The sequence below is a fragment of the Herpailurus yagouaroundi genome, unplaced genomic scaffold (genome assembly GCF_014898765.1).
Source record: "Herpailurus yagouaroundi ecotype Mexico unplaced genomic scaffold, PumYag 163, whole genome shotgun sequence".
NCBI classification, from domain to species: domain Eukaryota; kingdom Metazoa; phylum Chordata; class Mammalia; order Carnivora; family Felidae; genus Herpailurus; species Herpailurus yagouaroundi.
The window spans coordinates 38,744,485-38,763,779 of NW_024412404.1; the positions used below are offsets into that span (position 1 = coordinate 38,744,485).

A 19,295-nucleotide genomic window follows, 5' to 3' on the forward strand; every position below is an offset into this window, starting at 1 on the left:
CGCAAGCATGTCATATAAATCCGAAGGTTGCTCACCACTGAGAACAAAAGAATTGATCCGATACATGTATTTGCTGCTCTCTTGCTAAGCAATCCTCTATCTAAAGGAGAAGGCGAGGGTTTTCCTGCCCTTATAAATAAGCTTCTGGCATGATTCCTTAAAGCTGTGAGAAGGCCAAGGAACCGGGAATACGGTGTTTCTGCTCACTTGACCCTGACCCACAGGACAGCCGGGTCTGCTTCTTGCCACTGTTGCTACCCAAGCAAAAGGAGCATTCAAGCAGCAGCCCAGAGTCCAAGATAAGTGACTCCAAAAGGAGAAGGACAATACCAGGGAGCCAGATTCTGGGGCCCTGGTTCTTTTCCTTGGGGTTCATTCCCTTTAATTTACACTGCATCCACTCAGCCTGCACTGAAAGTTCCCTGCAGCCCTTTTTGTCTCCAGGCCAAGTTTGGAGAAAACCCAAAATCCCTTTCTCTGCCCCCCTTAGCACTATGAAATAGGTGAGACAGTTCAAAATTTTACCCAAAACCTAAGGGAAAGCAAAAGACACATGACCAAAGAAAACATTCTCCCTACCCCTAAAAAAATATCTTTTAACACAAGCTTTAAAAAATAAGGGAGAAAAAATTAAATTGGAAAAAGCAGATATTCTCAATCAATATCACAGACTGTCTAGGGTCCCTCTAGGTTGTCTGAGAGCCCTGCCTAGAGAACCCCCTTGGTAAGTTGTAGGGCTCTCCCCATTCCTTCTCCTTTCTTCTTCCCTTGATTTTTTCTCAAGTCTCTCCTAGGGGAGAGGCTAGGGTTGGAGCAGGAGAACTGTCAGTGGGAAGAGGTGACACCTATGTCCTTTGGGTGACATGCCTCGGGTGCTCAGGGCATGGTTTAAATCAGCAGGAAGAGACCTGGTGAGCCCAGCTCTGGGGACGAGAGAAGGGCAGAGGCAGAAACCTCCTGGGCTCTGCCAATCCCCTTTATGCTGAGAATGCTAGTCCCTCATGTATGAATGCCATTTTGTAATCATTTCACAGGTAGGTTCTGATTGGAGTCTCATAATAACTGCATGGCACACGTAGAAGTGTTATTGCTGATTATTAACCTCATTGTATTGATTAAAACACACACACTCTGATGCTTAGAGAGGTTGCACAGCTTGTAAGGAAGGGAGCTGGCACTAGAGCCCCAGCCTTGGGGGTGTTAGGCCAGCCTGTCCCCTTTTCCACTCTACACCACCTAAGTGTAAATAATACTGAGACATGGCAGCGTCTGTCTCCCACCTTCAATCAACATCCTTCTGCTTCCTGGGAAAGAAGTTGTGATGTCACCTACAGTTGACACTTTGCAGAAATTCATGTGATCCCAAAGGATCTATTTGTCCCATGTGACTCTGGGGAAACTTCCAAAAATCACCAGCGATTCTGAGATAGTCGCCATCTGTCTCCTGTGATCCTACAGCCGACAATCGGAAAAAGCAGAGGGTCCCACACCGGGAGAGGAAGCGGCATGACTTCTCCTTGTTTAAGCTTTCCGACTCGGAGATGAGGGTGAAGATCTCCCCACAGCTTCTGCTGGCCACGCACCGCTTCATGGCCACAGGTATGACTCTGCCCACCTGTGTCTCCTCCCCAGGCAAGTAAAGCAGAATCTAGAAGGTGAAACCCACATACCAATCATTCTTAACCTAAGCAGTGTGCAGCACGCACTGAGAACCACTGTCCCAGGGGATGGGGTGCCTTAGGTAGGGCCACAGGATGCCACGTACTTTTCTTTTTCAGCCCCAGGCCTGATCTTGGGTGGAAGTGAGTACAACTCAACTCCGCTTTTCTCTCCTTTACTCTAGAAAAGAGCTAAAGGAACCACTGCTGCTCTTTTCCCTTCCTCTACCTGCTTCCTGGCAGGAGCCGAGCTCCATCCTGTTGAAGCTGGGGTGCCCCCAAGGACCTTCCTGTTGAAGAGGGAAAGGCCCTGTCCCACCTAGCCACAAGGCCTGGGGTCCCATAACCTCCTAGGACCAGATAGGCTTGTGACCTTCAAATTCTTAAAATACAGAAGTCAATTGTGAATCTTGAAATCTCTAGAAAGAAAAAAAAAAAAAAGCGAGAGGATCCAAATACAAATTTCTCCTTCTTGTAAAGCAGCTAAAATGTGTCTCTGATCCAGGCCTAATTAGGGTGCTGACTTAGAATGACCACACCCGTGACTAAGTTCTGTTGTCGGTTAATCCAACACAGATTTATTGAGAATATAATGAGTGCTAATACTGTTCCAGGTGCCAACAAGTAGAAAAGTTTAAATTGGAGCTTCTTTAAAGTAGTTTTCAACATGTTTTCTGGTTCTGAATACAGATTTCACTACTGCCTGCCTGTTTTCCATCACATCACATCACATCCCATATAATATTTGTTAATATGTAAATGGGGTACAACAGTGCTTCACATTTTTGATAACTTATCCAGTAATTAACTCTCTGTATTATTAACTTGGAATTTCATTTCTTTGTTTTTAAATTTTTTGTTTATTTATTTATTTTTGAGAGAGAGAGAGAGAGAGAGCACAGGTTGGGGAGGGGCAGAGAGAGAAAGAGAGAGAGAGAGAGAGACACAGAATCCAAAGCAGGCTCCAGGCTCTGAGCTGTCAGCCCAGATCCCCAGACGGGGCTCAAACCCAGGAACTGTGAGATGGTGACCTGAGCAGAAGTTGGACATTTAACTGAGCCACCCAGGCGCCCTGGAATTTCATTTCACTCAACAAATACATGTCCTACAAATAAGCCAGATTGAATTTTCTGTATTTCATTTGATCATAGCATTAAAGCCTTTGTTGTTCACATGGCTTACTTATCTGTGCTCTTTTTATCATTACTCTTTCTTCTTAAACTACTTTATTGAGGTATGATTGACATACAAAAAGTGGTTCATATTTAACACAAACAACGTTGAGTTTGGAGATAAGTATACACCTGTGAAACTATTACCACAGTCTATGCCATAAACATATCCACTACCTCCAAAAGTTTCCTCCCACCCTCTTTATTTATTATTATTTTTTATATGTTAGCATCAGATCCTATGCTTTTAGCACAGTTTTAAGTATACAGTATAGTATTGCTAATTATAGGCACTAAGCTATGCAGGAGATCTCTAGGACTTATTCATCCTGCATAAAAAATTTTGCACCCTTTGACCAATACTTCCCCCAAGTCGCCCTCCCACTAGGCCTGGGCAACCATGCTGTTACTCTCTGCTTCTATGTAAGTAACCATGCTGTTACTCTCTGCTTCTATGTAAGTGGTATCATACATAGTTGTCCTTATGTGTCTGGCTTATTTCATTTAGCATAATGCCGTCCAGGTTCAACCATGTTGTTGCAAATGGCGAAATTGCCTTCTTTTTTAAATCCACGTACAACTGTAAATAAAATCAAGAAAAAAATAAGTAGCAAAACTGACATTTCCAAAATGGTGACCTGGTTCTCCAGTGTGCCAGCACAGAGATACACTCCCCAGAGGGCATGGCGAAAACCTGAGGCACACACTCAGGTTTAAGAACCACCCTCACCCCTTCCACCTGAGAGAATCACAAGAGCCCTGCCAGCTTGGTGCCCAGGAACATGAATGGAGGTGGCCCTAGATACATGCCCTGGTTTTGCCCATCCTGATTCCTCCACCTGCGATTCTTCCTCCCTCCCTATCTCCCCTAGAGGTGGAACCCTTTAAATCTCTGTACCTTTCGGAGAAGATCCTGCTCCGGCTCCTGAAACATCCCAATGTGATCCAGGAGCTAAAGTTTGACGAGAAGAACAAGAAGGCCCCAGAACACTACCTCTACCAGCGCAACCGCCCCGTGGACTACTTCGTGCTGCTTCTCCAGGTGAGTGGGAAATTTGGAGACCCTCTCAGGGCAGGACAAGGGCATCTCCAGGCTGGAGAGGAATGGCCATGCCTCCCCAGTGCCAGGTTCGAAGACTGAGCCTGCTGCTTCAGGGCAAGGCCAGTTGGGGAGGACGTTTGTTCATGACCCACAGAAGGGGCCGAGTATGATTGGCTGGTGTCCTGGGAGTGGTGGGATCTTGATGGCATTTAGTCTAACCAGTCAGCAGTGTCGATGGTGGGGTGGGGTGGGTACTTTTCCAGCAGAGGGGTTCTGTGGCTGAACTTCCAAAACCATTGTCCTATAGAATCCCAAATGCCTCCTTGTCTGCTTAGAAATCCCCAGAAATGGAACTGTCCATTGCCCCACCCCCCCCCCGCAAACTGTAGATGATTCTTGTTTAAAGCCCTTCCCTCTGTCACACTGAAATCTCACCATATCGGACTCCCACCCACTCCTTGCTCCACTCCCTGGAGGCATTGTGGAACACATCCATTCTCTCTGCCACATGTCAGCCTTTGCACTCTCTCAGATCTTCTCCTCCTTAATAGGACCAGGAAGGGAACTGAAGACCAGATGAAAGAGGTGCGGCATCTTCCTGGTGCTCACATAGGTACCATCGCCTTCTGCCTGAGTGCCTGAATAGGCCTGGCGTAAATACACGTCATGTGTGGTTCCAGCTTGTGACGCTGCTGGCTCTCTGGCCTGGCTCCACCCTTAGTGCTGTCACTATTTCCCATCTCTCCTCAACAGAATCTTATGGACCCTAAATATAGTGACTGCCTTAAAATCTTAATTAAACTCAATCGACTTAAACATGGCCTCTCTTTGTTACAGTCCACCTACGGCCTATCTGCTCTGACCCTGTGATGGGCCTCACACACATCCGTCCAAATAACCTCAATAACATGACCTCCCTTCTCCAAAAGTGGAGATTTTCACTGCTGGAAATCAAGGAGGGTCTTGTTAAATTGTTGATATAACATAATGAACTCATATAATCTATTTTATGCATAATGTAAACTTAACCATTTTCAAATAAAAGCTGGAGGGAGTAAAATGTAGTGGCAAGAGTATTGCTTCAGAAATTGGAAAGATCTGGCTTTAAGATTCCAGTATTGCCACTTCCTAACTAACCTTGACCAAGTCATTTAATCTCTCTGAGACTCTAATTGATTCTTCCGTAAACTGGGGATAAAAGCAGTATGGGCCTCATAAGGTTGTGGGACCGAGTGAACAAGAATCTACGCGTGTGCATAACACTGTACTGGGCCCATAGACACACACTACATGCTACCCATTAGCTGTCATTATCACTGGTAACAAACAAGCTCCGCACAGAATCAGATTTTGTCTCAACCAGACTTAGAGATGGTCTACTCAGACCCCACTAAACCAGTGGGGCAGTTTACAGAGCCCAGGGCTAGCTGGTGCCTGGCCATTCATCATGAAAGGGCCATCATAGCATGCAAGGAGAGCTTGGTTATTCAGGACTGGATGCTCCTTTATGGACTAAGCAGTTAATTTACTGCAAAGGGCTACTGAGGTTGGAGGCACTATTTTTGAAATGAGTCTGGACAGACTTCACATCTCCCTGGGATAAGAACGTAAGTCCACTTGTTATCCAGACAAAAGTGCTTAGGGTCATAGTCAGTAATAGGAGTGGAGGTGCTCGTACACACCCTTAGCACAGTTCCTTCTCTCTCCAGGGTAAAGTAGAAGTGGAGGTTGGTAAGGAAGGCCTTCGCTTCGAGAATGGAGCCTTCACCTACTATGGTGTCCCAGCCATCATGACCACTGCTTGCTCAGGTATTCCTGTTCCCAAGTCTCAGGTTATTGGGGAAGCAATGGAATATTATAGGAAAGAACATCTGGGTTCAAGTCCTGACTCCTCTTGGCTTTAGTTCCTAGGCTTTAGTTGCCCCCTCTGTAAAATGGGTATGAGTCATTTTTTATTAAGAGAGTTTGTTTGTAGAAGTACATGGTAGACTGTAACATTATCAAGGGTTAGGAGTGGATAGTGGATATTTTTCCATCCAAAAAGACAAGTTTCTTTTGCTTTTTACACTTCCATCTGATCGCCTGGTTTTTGCAGGGTTAATTGGTGCTGGGGGTGGGGTGGAAGAGGGGGCATTCCCATAAGAAGGTGTGTTTTCTGAACTGCCTCTGAAACACACTGCATCCTTCTGTCCTTAGATAACGATGTGCGGAAGGTTGGAAGTCTGGCTGGATCCTCTGTCTTTCGTATGTATCTCTCAAACCCCTCCCTCATCTGCCCCCATCGTAGTCCTGCCTCAGCCCACTCTGGGGACCTGGACTGAGCACTTTGAGCCTGGGCTGGGGCTAACACAAATGTTGGCAGCCTCTTTGTAATGCTCTGCCAAGAACACTGCCTCCTGCCAGGTACCCACAGACCACAGGTGCTTAGTTTCTGCGTTTGCAATGCTTTCTGCTGCTTCTCTGCTCATGGGCAAGTGATGAGTGACGGGGAGCAAAGTATGGGGGGGGAGGGGGCAGGGCGGGACACCATGTGTTGTCACATGCTGGGGAATGAAGGCAGGTGTTTGGTGTGCTCTGGTGGAGGTTAAGCCTTTCCTTCTCTGCTGTGATATAATTCACCCACAGGCCTTTATTTGAAAACCCTAGTAAGTCATTGCTGTGTCTGTGGGGTCAGTAGGAAGCGACTGCAAGATCTTAGGATGTAAGTCCCAGGCTGGTGCAATATGTTGCTTATCTACATCTCTTTCCTTGTCACCACATCTTAGCTGGTAGAGAGCTGGCTGCCAGCTGGCTGTGCATGTGAATGGTGGGTGCTGGCCCAGGGCTGATGGCTGGTCTGTTCTGCCCCTTCTGTGCTGTACCTTCTTGCTGTTTCATGTGTGTAGTTATTGCCCTTGCGTTTAGAAGGCATGGCATTTATTGGAATGTAAGTGTGATCCAGAAAGAATTATTTGTCTAGATTGCCTATTAATTCACTGGTCTGAATTTTGCATTGCTTTCAACTGTTGGTGTTTACAAAGGTGGCTATTTTAATGCCAAATGGGGTGTTTTCTCTTATTATAAAAGATACTTTAGAAAGTGCACTATATCAGTGTTTATCAGAGGGTTCCAAAGTTTGATATCACAGTCCCTGGGATATGAAAAGTAGATACCATTTTAACACAGAGATACTGAAGAATTGCTCCAAATTACCCAGTGAGTTGATGACACCCAGATACATTCCAGTGTCCATACTAGCTCACATAGCACAATGAAATACACATTTGAGACCCATCATGTTCCAGAATGCAACTTCTGTGTGGACAGATTGGAACACTTTACAGTGTAATTCACAACCTAGCCCAGAAGGAGGCTGAAATGAAGTTGAAGTACCTGCCCATTCCTAAGACATAGCCCAACATGAGCTGAAGATCTGTAAAATGTAAGATTATATACTTATATAAGCCAACAAATCTCAAGTTTGATGAAGGAAGCTCATCATCTTAGAACAAGAACTCTGGATGGGTGAGGGATGGGCTAGAGGACCAGGTAAATCTTGGTTCTTTAAAGATTTCCATCCATCATATTAGGGATTGCTCAAAGTGGAGTAATTCCTAGGATTCTAAATGTTACTTACCTCTGTTGGCCTTGTTCTGGCTCTTTCAGAAGACCAAAGGAGGTGGAAACAAAGAGCTACATGAGACTTCCCAGCCCACCTAATTTGAATGGCTTTTCTTAAACAATATATGTGTGTGTGTGTATGTATACACATGTATATATTAGAAGTAGTAGAAAGATGTTATCTGGTTTCCTCCCTCCCTTTCTTCCTGTCTCTAGTTCTTTCTATCAAAATCCTTCCATTTCATAAGTGAGACGGGAGTAAACTTGCAACACTGACCTCTCCTTCAAAACTGGTTAACTAAAAAGTAGCATTAAACTCTTTCCCTCACCTCACTTCTGAGCATCTTTATAAATCTTCAGAAGGAAAAAGAAATCGAATTAGCAGTATGGGTATGGAAAAATTTTCTGTTGTCCACCCCCCCCCCCCAAGCCCTCCCCAGTGTGAAATATCTGCCAGGGCCTCCACACCTCACAGTTGTCCCAGATGCGTCCTCAGCCCAGGGATCCAGCCACCTGGCATCTTTCACTGGCCAAGAACGTCAACCTGAAATCAAAGGAGAGCTTAAGGCAGTACATTCTTACAGGGTCTTGGTCTAGCAAACTACCCCTGTCCTCAAAGCCAGCCTGTAGCTTTATTAGCCTTTGAAGGAGATAAATGGGATGACAGATTTGCCAGAGCACTCGTCCTGGGACCTATGCCTCAGAATTGAACTTGAGGTTATGAGTAAGTCCCCCTGGTTTTCCTGTGTAGGGCAAAGGGAACACAGCCAGCACTGTCTCCTCTATCTTGGGTCTGATTGCCAAGAACCCAGGAGGACCACAGTGAGCCTAGAACTCTGAAGGAACCAGGCTTGAGCTCAGGGTAGAGGGAACGGCTGCCCACAGGGTGAGGTAGGCAGGGATAGACTGTCTCCCACCTGTGTGGTGGAGTATACATTTAATTTGCAGCCCAGGAAGCTCTAGGATGCTTCTTGAGACTATGGAGTTTCTTATTCCATATGTCTCACTACATTAGGAGCCAATATTCTTCGACATCTGGTGTTAGAGTAAATGATTATCAGGTAGGTATAAAGCTCTCCCACTCCCCTGCGTATATGGGTAATTTCAGTAAAACCATCTGGTGCAGCAGATAAGGCTACAGAAGTTGCATGTTTCAGTGTGGTGTTACCTGCAGACTGATTTCATTTAGTCCCCAAGGAAGGTGGCTCTCAGAATAATCGTGTAAGAACACGGAAGACAGATTCCCAGACAGAAACACCCCTCGACATAGCAATGCACCATTCTTCCCCAGTGCTGTGACCACCGAAGAGCTCCTAGGAGCCCGAGGCAGGAGGATTCCACTTCCTTAAGGCCGCCCCTTGTAGGAGCGTGCACTTTGCTTTTAGCCTTCCCACAGGTCTGGCAGTTGGGAGAGCCTGGTGCTGATGCGGTGCTGGACTCCCAGTGCATTTGCTGGCTCAGAGAGAATGCTGCATACACACAGTCCCTGCCTGTTCTTGACAGGTCTCATTCCCTCTAAGATTACTGCACATCTTTTCAGAAGACTTTCAACAAATTCTGTTTTATGTTCCTCCTTCTGGAGAGTGACTTTGTGAGAGGATGCAATTTCCCTGTTTTCAGAAGCGGAGAAATGTAACGTTGTGAAGATTCAAGAACAGCATGACTTACACACTTTGCTCTTTGTCTTTCTTTTATGTTTATCTTCCCTTTTGCATCTCACAAATCCTTGGCCCTTGACTCTTTAGTGCCTGTCTCTGTGTCTCGTACCTTCGCCTTCAGCAGAGGGGACTCTCTGGCGGGCTCCCCAGGTAAACATGCATGGGTGTTTCGGGTGTCCTTAGATCCTGTAGGGTTCGCAGGAGGCCTTTGGTCTCTGTCACCATCCTGTGAGAGGACTAGTCTCTCCCAGCAGGCACGGCCATGACTAAGGCATAGCACGCCACACAGGTAACACTCATTTGCACATACAGCCCAGGGATTGCTGGTTCAATGGTGACACTTGGGTTCAGCTCCCCGGGATGTCTTTGTGTGTGTACAGGGAGAAATCATGGGCTGAGAGATGGTGTGAGCTTTCTTGTCATTTGTCTGACTGCAAAATGGAAGATGAGGAGTGCAGCAGGAGAGAAATAGAGACAATGGAATACTGTTCTTTATTACTACCTGTTTTTCCTCCACCTTTTGTTCTATGTGGTCTCTGCCTTTAGCTAACCCATCCTCCTCCTCCTCCTCATAATGTTACCCAGTAGTGACCATATTCTCTCTGGCCTTACTCATACAAAGAATATGTGTAAAACTTTCAAAACAAGTTTTCATTAGGTTTACCCTCTGTTGTTAATTAAATAAAAGATGCTGGGTTTCTTTTTAACTGGGTCAAGCAGCTCCTCACAGGACTATATAGTAACTCAAGGACTGAGTAGAATGTAATACATCTAAATAAGCAATTAAGTGTTTGTATTGTTTTCATCTCTAGAGGTTGCTCTCTTAGGCTCATGGAGTAAGTAATGACGAAACCAAGAATTTACTTGTTAAAAGTTAGAATGTGAAAACACAGTCCAGCTCCCTGTATCCTCCACATCTGTCTCCCTTATCCCAATGCTACAGTATGATTCTGAGGCCTTACCATAACCTCAGTCATCAAGAATCCAGTTGTGTTTTTCTATCTGTACAGTAGACCCTCAACTTTCAAAAAGGCTATGCCCTGACACCCCAAGCCCCCAAGTTTGCAATTTCAGAAATATTTATGTTGACTCCTGCTTTCTCCCAAATCACATTTTTCCCATCAAAAATCATCTGGTTCCCATGTTTTTCTGTACAAGACAAGTCAGTCACCTTCTCAGATTTCACCAAGGTTTCCTCTCTCACTTCATGGTGATCTTCCACCAAGAAATAAAATTTTTCTCACTTTGTGAGAGCTCATGCCTTCATGATGACCATAGGCCAGCTCAGTCAATGTGGGATGCCAGGCTGGTGCCTTCACCAGCTAACTGGTCTGCTTCTGCCTGCCGGCACAATTAGAAATGAACACATCATGGACCTTCAAGACCCTTCACACTCAGGGAGTCTCAGCAAATAAAGAGTGTGTTAGGAAGTTTCAGCCGAAACGGAAGATGCACATTTTTCAACCAAATAGGATCAAAGCAAGGTTGTAATCTCCTTTTAAATAACCCTCAGTTAACCAGACAAGCCAGTTCATTTTAACTTTCCGGTTAAAGGAAGGTTCACTCTAGTTCATTGATATTTATTATGAAAAACTTGATGGTAACCCAGTTGTCAGACCAAGATGAGGGTGATTCGTTCCTGCTGTGTGACACACATCCCCTCAGGAGCTGTTGCTACTTCTAATGCAACCCTGGTTGGCGCCATCTGCCCCTGAGAGCTCTTTTAACCACCCCCCCTCATTTTCCATGACTGGCTGTTCAACCCAAAGGAAACTGATCGGCCACACAGCATGGCCAGCTTCTTCCAACCTTCGGTTTACCTCTGCAGAGTGGAGCAGTGACAGTGCAGGAAGAGGAAAGAAAAGTCATGGGTGCCTTGCTTCTCCTTTGATTCTTTCCTCCTCACCTCCTTTCATCCAGTCCCCTTTTGCCTGGCCCCATACTTGACTTATGATCCAGATACAGTTATTTACATATATTATGTCTTACCCCCATCTTACACAGAGGAGATGAGAAATCGTGGAAATCAATAGGGCCCTTAAGTTTAAAAAGAACTCTATCATTTTATTTGATCCCCACAACCACCTTAGGAGATGCGAAGGAATTATTGTTGGAAAACAATAGATAAGGAAACAGGCTCCAAAAACTTAAAGCCATCGATCAGTATCACAGGTGTGGTGACGAGGTGGAAGGGTGAGGACTGGAATCCAAATCTCTCTCTATTTTTTAATTTTACATTTATTTTTTTCAAATTTTTCCAATTGTTTTTTATTCTTAACCAAAGTTTCCAATTGGAAAGAATAAGTCACAGGAATCAAAGGCAGAGCATACTCACATGCAGTCAGTGATAGTATGATAGCGATGTAATGAGACAGATGGTGGCTACCCTTGTGAACACAGCATCAGATATAAACTTGTCATCAGATATAAACTGAATTGTTCACCTGAAACCAGTATAACCGTGTGTCAGCTATACTCAAAAAAAGAAAAAAGTTTCCAGTTTTATTGAGACATAATTGACATACGACATTGTGTAAGTTTAAGATGGATGTGATATATACGGGTATATATTGCAAAATTCTTTCTTATTTTAAATCCCAGTGTAGTTAATGTACAGTGCTATATTAGTTTCAGGTGTACGATATGGTGACATGTGGCATTTAAGAAACAACAAATGAGCAAAGGGAAAAGAGACAAATCAAGAAACAAACTCTTAACTGTAGAGAACAGTTCAGCTGATGGTTAACAGAGGGGAAGGGGTGAAGGAAAGAGGGAAGTAGGTGATGAGGATCAAGGAATGCACTTGTCTTGATGAGCACCCGGTGATGTATGGAATCCAAGTCTTCTAGGTCCCGCTCTCCTATTGTCTGGACCTGGCTGCCCCTCTGAACATGGGCATTTTGTGCCCCCTAGAGGGCTGTGACCTTATTAGCATTTTGAAAGCAGTTGTGCTAATGAATTATGGTGCTCACAGTGGATGGAGGCTACCAGTCCCTGTGCCAAATATTGCCACCATTGTCCATAGCAGTTTCTTTCTATTTGAACTTTAGGTTTGAAATAAGGAGAGTGGAGTGGTTTTGTGCATTGCTTGCAGTGCGTCATGTAGTTAGCCAGCTTTGCAGGTGCTTTCATTTAAAAAGTAAACTTCTGATCAACCCACTGAGAGTACACGGCTCCATTGCAGTTACCATTCCCTCTCCCCAGAGTCATCCATTTTTTCTTTCCTCAGGGGAGATGATTTTGAGTTCCCCATGACAATCCTTCCAAATCCACAAAAGCACAGAGGCAGGAGAGAGGTCAGAAGCAAGGAGTCTTTTTCAGTGTTCAACTGACCATCTGAAATGTGCTTTGAGATCGATGGGGACAGTTTCCTCCCAGAATATATAGGGAGTCTCTAAAAATAATCCTTTTACTTTGTGAAATGTGGTAAGTGGAAATATTCCTTTGGTTTGGCTTTTGTGTAGTAAACATTTGGGAACCATTAAAGCTCCATGTAATGTGAGCGAGTTCATCTGGGCTCCTAACTCGGGCTGATTTGCAGAGTTCACATTATAGCTCTGACAGAGAGCTTTTGGCATTTGGTTGTCTGATGTTGAATATTACCCCAGAATGATGAATTTTAATATTCCTAGTTTGTACCATTCTAGGTCTATGTAATTAAGCTCCCCATCCAGTTTGGGGAACACAGATGGCCCATGGCACAGTGACCATGACCAAAGAGGGCTGTTCCCCCTTGCCCCTCACTGATGCTCCAAAAGATAGAAGCAGGAAGCCACTGAAGCCTACTTTCCCCTTGGATCCCCAGACTGAAAAGGGAAGTGGGGTATTCTTCTGTATCATGGGTTCTGCTCCAGGTACAGGTGTCATGAGTGAGGCAAGTGTCCCAGAGCTGTGTATAGAGTCATGGGGCCCCATCTATCAGTGCAGAGGAGATTCCATCCAGCCCCAGTTACAGTGTAAAGTCCTCTTCTGCCCCCTCTCCAACCCCACACCCAATTTTACCCCAGGGCCTTCTCCACCCAACCTCAATAACTCTAGCTTACTATCTAGGACAGATATCCCTTGTAGACTTACCACGAAAAGGCTGTAGGAATGAGGTCTATCACACTTCTCCCCAGCACTTAGGAGTCTAGAGCAGAAAACCCTGCTCCCCACCACCCAGTCTCTCCAGGGCCAGCTCGAGGGTGTAATATAATAGCAACAGTGAACAAGGGATATGTTGGCTGTTCCCTCCTGTTGAGGGATTCTGTGGTCAGTTTTATGATCACTGTTTGATCAGTCCCCTCTTAGACCTCTCTGACTGTAGTTAGGATTTTCCTCTTTACTCCCCCAACTGGGCCCCTGCTCTTAGGAAATGCCAAGGGGAATTATACAACTTGAACTAGTTTGCCATGCTGCTGGGGCACTCGTCTGTTACTGATTTCTTCTCTTTTTTTTTATTAAAAGCATTTCCATTCCCCTTGCTCAGAAACCTGAGTGTATGTGCACAATTACCAAGATGCCGAGTCATCAGCATCCTACCTATTGAGGAATGTCAGGCTCTGGGACACGAAAACATTGATCTTGCACAACACTCAGATGAGCTGGGACTTTCTTTGTCATGAAATGAGGGCTCTTTTCCTTTTAAAAATTGCTTTTATAGGCCTGACCTTTGTAAGACAGTTGTATCTTTTGGTGTTGGGAATCCTTTGGGATTTTGAATGAACCTTCAATAGCATTGTTCTGACTTTAAAAAACAAAACAAAACATGTTTCTCCTCCTAGCCCAACTGCGATCTTGCTTGCATGTGACGTGTGGTCCCTGTGAGTGACAGCAGAGTGGCAGTGAGGACAAGAACCCGGGGGGGAACGGGGATATAGTGGTGGCCCCTGTGTCCAACAGTGTGAATGTGGTTCAGGCAGAGCCTTCTATGGATGGAAGTGGTCTAGTACATAGATGGGCCTGTGTTTCTCTGCCATCCTTCTGGAATGTGCCTGGGATTGTGACATAAGGGATGAGGCTGTGGAACAGCAAATGTGGGGTGTGTCAAGCCTGTGTCCCACCAGGCAAAGTGGATGGTTATCGGGGAGAGATGGTTATTTCTCAGGGAGGCTGCATCCACAGCCCTGCTCACACTCTGTCCCCTTGTTCCAAATGGACTTGAGGTAAGGTAGGGTAGGGTACTTGACCACCAGGTCAGGGTAGGGTTTTCCACACTCCACGCACACGACAAAGAAGTCCTCCTCCTGCAGGACTGCTGGACCTGCTTTTCCACAGCAGCTCCCCTGAGGAAACACCATCAACTTACTTAGCAGCCACCACCCCAGAAAAGCCACAGAGGGTCTGGCCACACCAGAACCCATCAGCTTGTTTTCAAGGGGCCAGAACGAGAAATGAAATGCATATTTTTCTGCCCAATCACCTGGGTGCTTTGCTCTGTTCTTTGTGGCACCACCACTGTCCTTCTCAGTCCTTGGTCACTGTGGAGGCGGGTCTGGCCTGCCATCAGCCAGTGGATAGGTAGGGCCCTAGAGACCTGAGTCCAGGATTCCTGGTTTCACATGCTATTATTAAACAGACAAAGTCCTCATTTTCCCTGTGGCCTCTTCCTCGAGTTACTGGGCCAAAGCCTGAGGCCTCTTGGTACCCTGGATTCTCACTGCCGACTCTCTGACTCTCTCCAGCTACAGTTTTGGAGTGTCCTTCTATCCACCCCTAGCTTCTTGGAGAAGTCAACTTCCCCAGAATGGCTTTAAGTTGCAAAGGAAAAGCTTTCTAATCCAGGATGATTTGAGAGCTCTGAAATCTTTTTTTCAACAAAATTTAGATTCTAAGTAAAACCTCTTCAGTGGACCCTTAGGTGCTGATTCATTTATTCTGTACATTTTTATTGAGCACCTACTCTAGGCCAGGCACAGTGCTAGGTCCTGGGTGTACAACAATGACCAGAAAGGACCAGGTCTTTGCCTTCATGGAATTTAGCACTGAACTGAGTAGACGTAACAAGTACAAACACATGATGAATTAAAATGTGTGAAAAGCACTTTGAAGGAATGAACAAGGGACAGTGATCGAAGAAAACGGGAAACCTCAGTTCAGCCAAAGTCTTCAGAGAAGTTGGCTTTCAGCTGAGACCTAATGACTGAGAGCCAAGCAGTGGGGGTGGGGGTGAAAGGGGCAGGGTGGGCAGTAGAAATGCCATCCTCTGAGGTGGCGAGGGAAGGGGAGCACCTGCATGGTTGAGAGGAGCAGAGCAAGCAGGGGAGGGCAAGAGAGTTCCCAAGATGAGACCAGACAGGAAATCGGGAGTCAGGTCGTGGGGGACATTAGGGATGAAGCAAGGAATTTAGATTTTATTCAGACTAATTACAAGAAAGCTTATTTAATGTGCTTCTGCAGCTGAGGTGATCATAAGCTTATAAGCGGGGAGATGGGACTGTGGTCCAGGTAACTGGGACTTGAGTGGGGACAGGCATAGATGCCCAAGGGCTTATTATGTCAGAAGTAGAGGTGAGAGGGCCTGGTGTGGGACTGGGGAGTGGCAGGAGTCAAGGGCACCCCCCAGCTTCCTGGTATAAGTGACAGAATATATGTAAAGGGCACTTACTGAGAAGGGGAGGCTGGAAATAAAATCCTCAATTCTGTAACCCTATCAAGGCAGCGATTGTTATGGCTCTAATGAGAAAAAATGATTCAGCCTATTGTTATTTTACCCTTTGCACTAGTTTGCCAGACAACAATAACAGCTTGCAGCTAAACAGACCATCAACCCTCAAGGACATGCTAATCAATTATCTTGATTGATGGCACCATTATCTCAGGAGACAGAATTAAATTCCCGAGGTCCTGCCCTAGAAGAACAAGGAGCGGAATCTCTGAGGAAGCGGACTCTGCATTTGAGCCCCTGAACTAAATCTGTCAGGAGAGGCTGACGGCACACCCTCCCCTTTCTGGGAAGAAATGCAGAGTGGCATTTGTTGGGAAGCAGAGGGGTGGAGGGGGCTTGACAGTCTCTCCTTCAGGTTTATTCTGCGGTTGAGATTCTGCTAGGGTCACCACAAGACCCTCTCTTCCATTGATCTGGGGAAGATCACACAATCCATTTTGAAACCAAGTGATGTGGTCTTAATTGAACTTTTCCTAGGAATGGTTCTTGAAAGTGGTTAAAAAAACAAAAAAGCAAAACAAAACAAAACTGACTCTGAACATTGAGATGCCTTTGACAGAAGTCCTGGGGGTTATTTCAGTATTCTGTTCCCCCACCCCCACTTAGGCCTAGATGGAATCCTGCCCTAGACACACTTTAGAGGACCCTCGTTTAGTCCTTCTTAGTCCCAGCCCTCCGTGTAGGTGAGGAGTTCATACGGCCAAAGAGATGCGCCCACTGAGAGCCCTTGTTCTTCCTTCAGGACCACATTTCAGATACAGAATCCTGAAATTCCTCACCTTCCCGGTGGGGGCAGGGTGGGGCGGATAAGGAGGCTGGGAAGCCCCTAGGGTAGGGGCTTTGTCCCCATACAACCCTGTTTTATGTTTTATATTTTAAATTTTTTTTTCAACGTTTATTTATTTTTGGGACAGAGAGAGACAGAGCATGAACAGGGGAGGGGCAGAGAGAGAGAAAGGGAGACACAGAATCGGAAACAGGCTCCAGGCTCTGAGCCATCAGCCCAGAGCCCGACGCGGGGCTCGAACTCACGGACCGCGAGATCGTGACCTGGCTGAAGTCGGACGCTTAACCGACTGCGCCACCCAGGCGCCCCGATGTTTTATATTTTAGCAGAAAACTCTAAGGAGTTGGATTTGGCCTTCCAGGTTACGTTACGTTACGTTACGTTACGTTACGTTACGTTACGTTATATTATGAAGGTATAATTGTCAAGGACAAGGATAGAACAGATTTTAACAGTTTATTCATGTGATTTGAATAGGTACCCATGTGATTGAATAGGTCTGTGGCTCTCCGTTTGTCCAGTGTCCTGACAGTGTTAGGGCAGACCTGAGTTATCCCTGACAAAATGGCTCACCATGGCAAGGGTTGGTTCTATGTGCTGTCAAACCCAAGGCCTTCGCCTTTGTAAAATAAGGTTCGTGAACAGAGTTTATATCCTGATAGAGGATCTCATGCTTTGGAGTAGCTAACCACGCTCACAGCTCGGTCCTCATCTCCAGCACTTAACCCAAAGACCAGAACTGAGAAAGGCTGTGGACCCCTCTGCCCCAGCCCCTCCCTGGTGGACGTTGTGGGGAGCAGGAGGAGCCTGTGCAGAGTGGAGCCGTGAGTTCCTGTAACAAACTGAGCATCTGGGCTCTGACGGGAAGGGTGAGGGTCTGGTTCTACCACCCCCTAGAAGTCCTGTGGGCCCTTAGTAAACAACACCTCTCTCTCTCTCTCTCTCTTTCTCTCTCTCTCTCTCCCCCTCCCTCTCCCCATCGCTCTTTCTGTTCTCCTGTCTTTTCTCCCCACCCGCCTCCTCTCCTTGCCTTTTCTCCCTCACCTCTCCCTCACTGTCTGCAGTAAACCGGTCCCCTTCTCGCTGCAGCGGGTTGAACCGCTCTGAGTCTCCAAACCGCGAGCGCAGTGACTTTGGGGGGAGCAACACCCAGCTGTGCAGCAGCAGCAACAACCTCTACACTCCCGACTACTCAGTGCACATCCTCAGCGATGTGCAATTTGTGAAGGTAACTGTCCCGGGAGGGCCATCCCCGGCTTGCCAGCCGGCTGGGGAAGCAGGACAGGATGTGCAATCCAATGCGCCAAGATAACGCTGGGTGCTAATTGTTCCCTGGTTTTACAAGGGCCCTGGTTTTGGTTAGCTTGATTACTAATTTGTCACTCTTTTAAGATCTCCTGATCCCCATTTTTTGTGTGGGGAAACTGAGGCATAAACCAGTGTGGAATTAGGTTGCCTGAGACAAGTTGCCAGTGAACTGTTTCTTTTGAACCCCCTGCCATTGCCACCAGGTTGATTTGTTTTTTCCGAGATAAATTTGCAGGTGATTAATAAACCAAGTATATGGAAGAAACCATGCTGTGATTTTCCATAAGATAGTATATTTTTATGTCTTTCTGTTTCAAGTCTAAAATGCAATTTGGCAGGTATGTTAAGCAAAAACCCTTTGTGTAACCATTACACCCTTAGCAATCACTGAGCTCAGTGGAGCTCGGAACATCCATCACTTTGCACATGCAGGAGAGAGAGGCCACAGTGCTCATTGCCTTGTAGTTAAAGGGTAGGGGGGCCATTGCTTCATACCTCACATTAAGATTGGTATTGCACAGAAACCTTCTAAAATGTCCTCCTTCTCGTGCTTTGATAGGTTTTATTTGCTAGCATTCTGCAAACTGTTACATGCCTGGAGTGAGCCCCATTTATCCAAGTCCAACAAAACACCCAATGAATTGAGTTGGTATATCTTGTCCAGTCGCAGGCTGGATTATGAGAGATATATTTATCACAAAGGAGGGAGGAGGTTCTCTCCTTCTGTCCAGAACACAAGCTCTGATAATTTGAGAGCAGTGTGCACTGCCTGGCTTTCTGTGTTCCAGAACTCTGCAGATACCCTGAGGTGAAGATAGAAACATAAAGATAGAAAGTTACCAAAGGGAGGGACTGAGCCTGGAAGGTGGGGTGGGATAATAACTTTGTGGGGTGCTCTGTGCATGCGCTTTGGGACTCCTTTGTCTGAATGATCCAGGTTGTCTGATCACCACCCTGTCAGGTAGGTACTACTGTCATAACCATTTTAGACATGAAGACATTGGAGCTTGAGGGGTCTAAGGTCATATGGCTGGTGAGTCGCAGAGCCAAGCTTTGGAATTCAGTCTGTCTGTCTCCAGAGTCCAAACCCTCAAAACCCCAGTCTTTAGGAAGAGTTGTGGGAAATCAGAGTTGAAGGAACCCCAGGAAGAAATAACTTGTGGCTACTAACCCAGCAATACTCATGGGTGTGTGTGACTGGGGCCACTTAACGAATCTAATGTGACACTAAAGTTAAACGTCAGAAAACTGAAGTCCATGATTCTCCTCCCTGCCTCCTTGTCCTGAAGCCCTCTCATTGCAGGCCTTCCTCAGAAGTGGAGGTAGGAAAAAAATGAGAACAGAGAAACTCTACTGGGCTAGCTCTTCCTGGCTTGTAGTACTGGTCACACGGTTTGTGGAAAAAGAACTTGAAAGTCACAATA

At 46.0% G+C, this 19,295-nt stretch overlaps 1 protein-coding gene across 3 annotated transcripts in view; it reads left to right on the top strand.

Annotated features, from left to right (window-relative positions):
• CNNM1 (cyclin and CBS domain divalent metal cation transport mediator 1) overlaps nucleotides 1-19,295 on the top strand; it is a 60,025-nt gene that overhangs the window by 26,473 nt on the left and 14,257 nt on the right. The window contains exons 3-8 of one of the 3 annotated variants that reach the window (XM_040486117.1): nucleotides 1,459-1,599; nucleotides 3,703-3,872; nucleotides 5,582-5,681; nucleotides 6,069-6,116; nucleotides 9,218-9,280; nucleotides 17,628-17,791. In XM_040486117.1, the coding sequence (XP_040342051.1) occupies nucleotides 1,459-1,599; nucleotides 3,703-3,872; nucleotides 5,582-5,681; nucleotides 6,069-6,116; nucleotides 9,218-9,280; nucleotides 17,628-17,791 (686 nt within the window). The remainder of the gene's footprint in view (nucleotides 1-1,458; nucleotides 1,600-3,702; nucleotides 3,873-5,581; nucleotides 5,682-6,068; nucleotides 6,117-9,217; nucleotides 9,281-17,627; nucleotides 17,792-19,295) is intronic. The other 2 variants (XM_040486119.1, XM_040486120.1) reach the window with 2 other exon arrangements.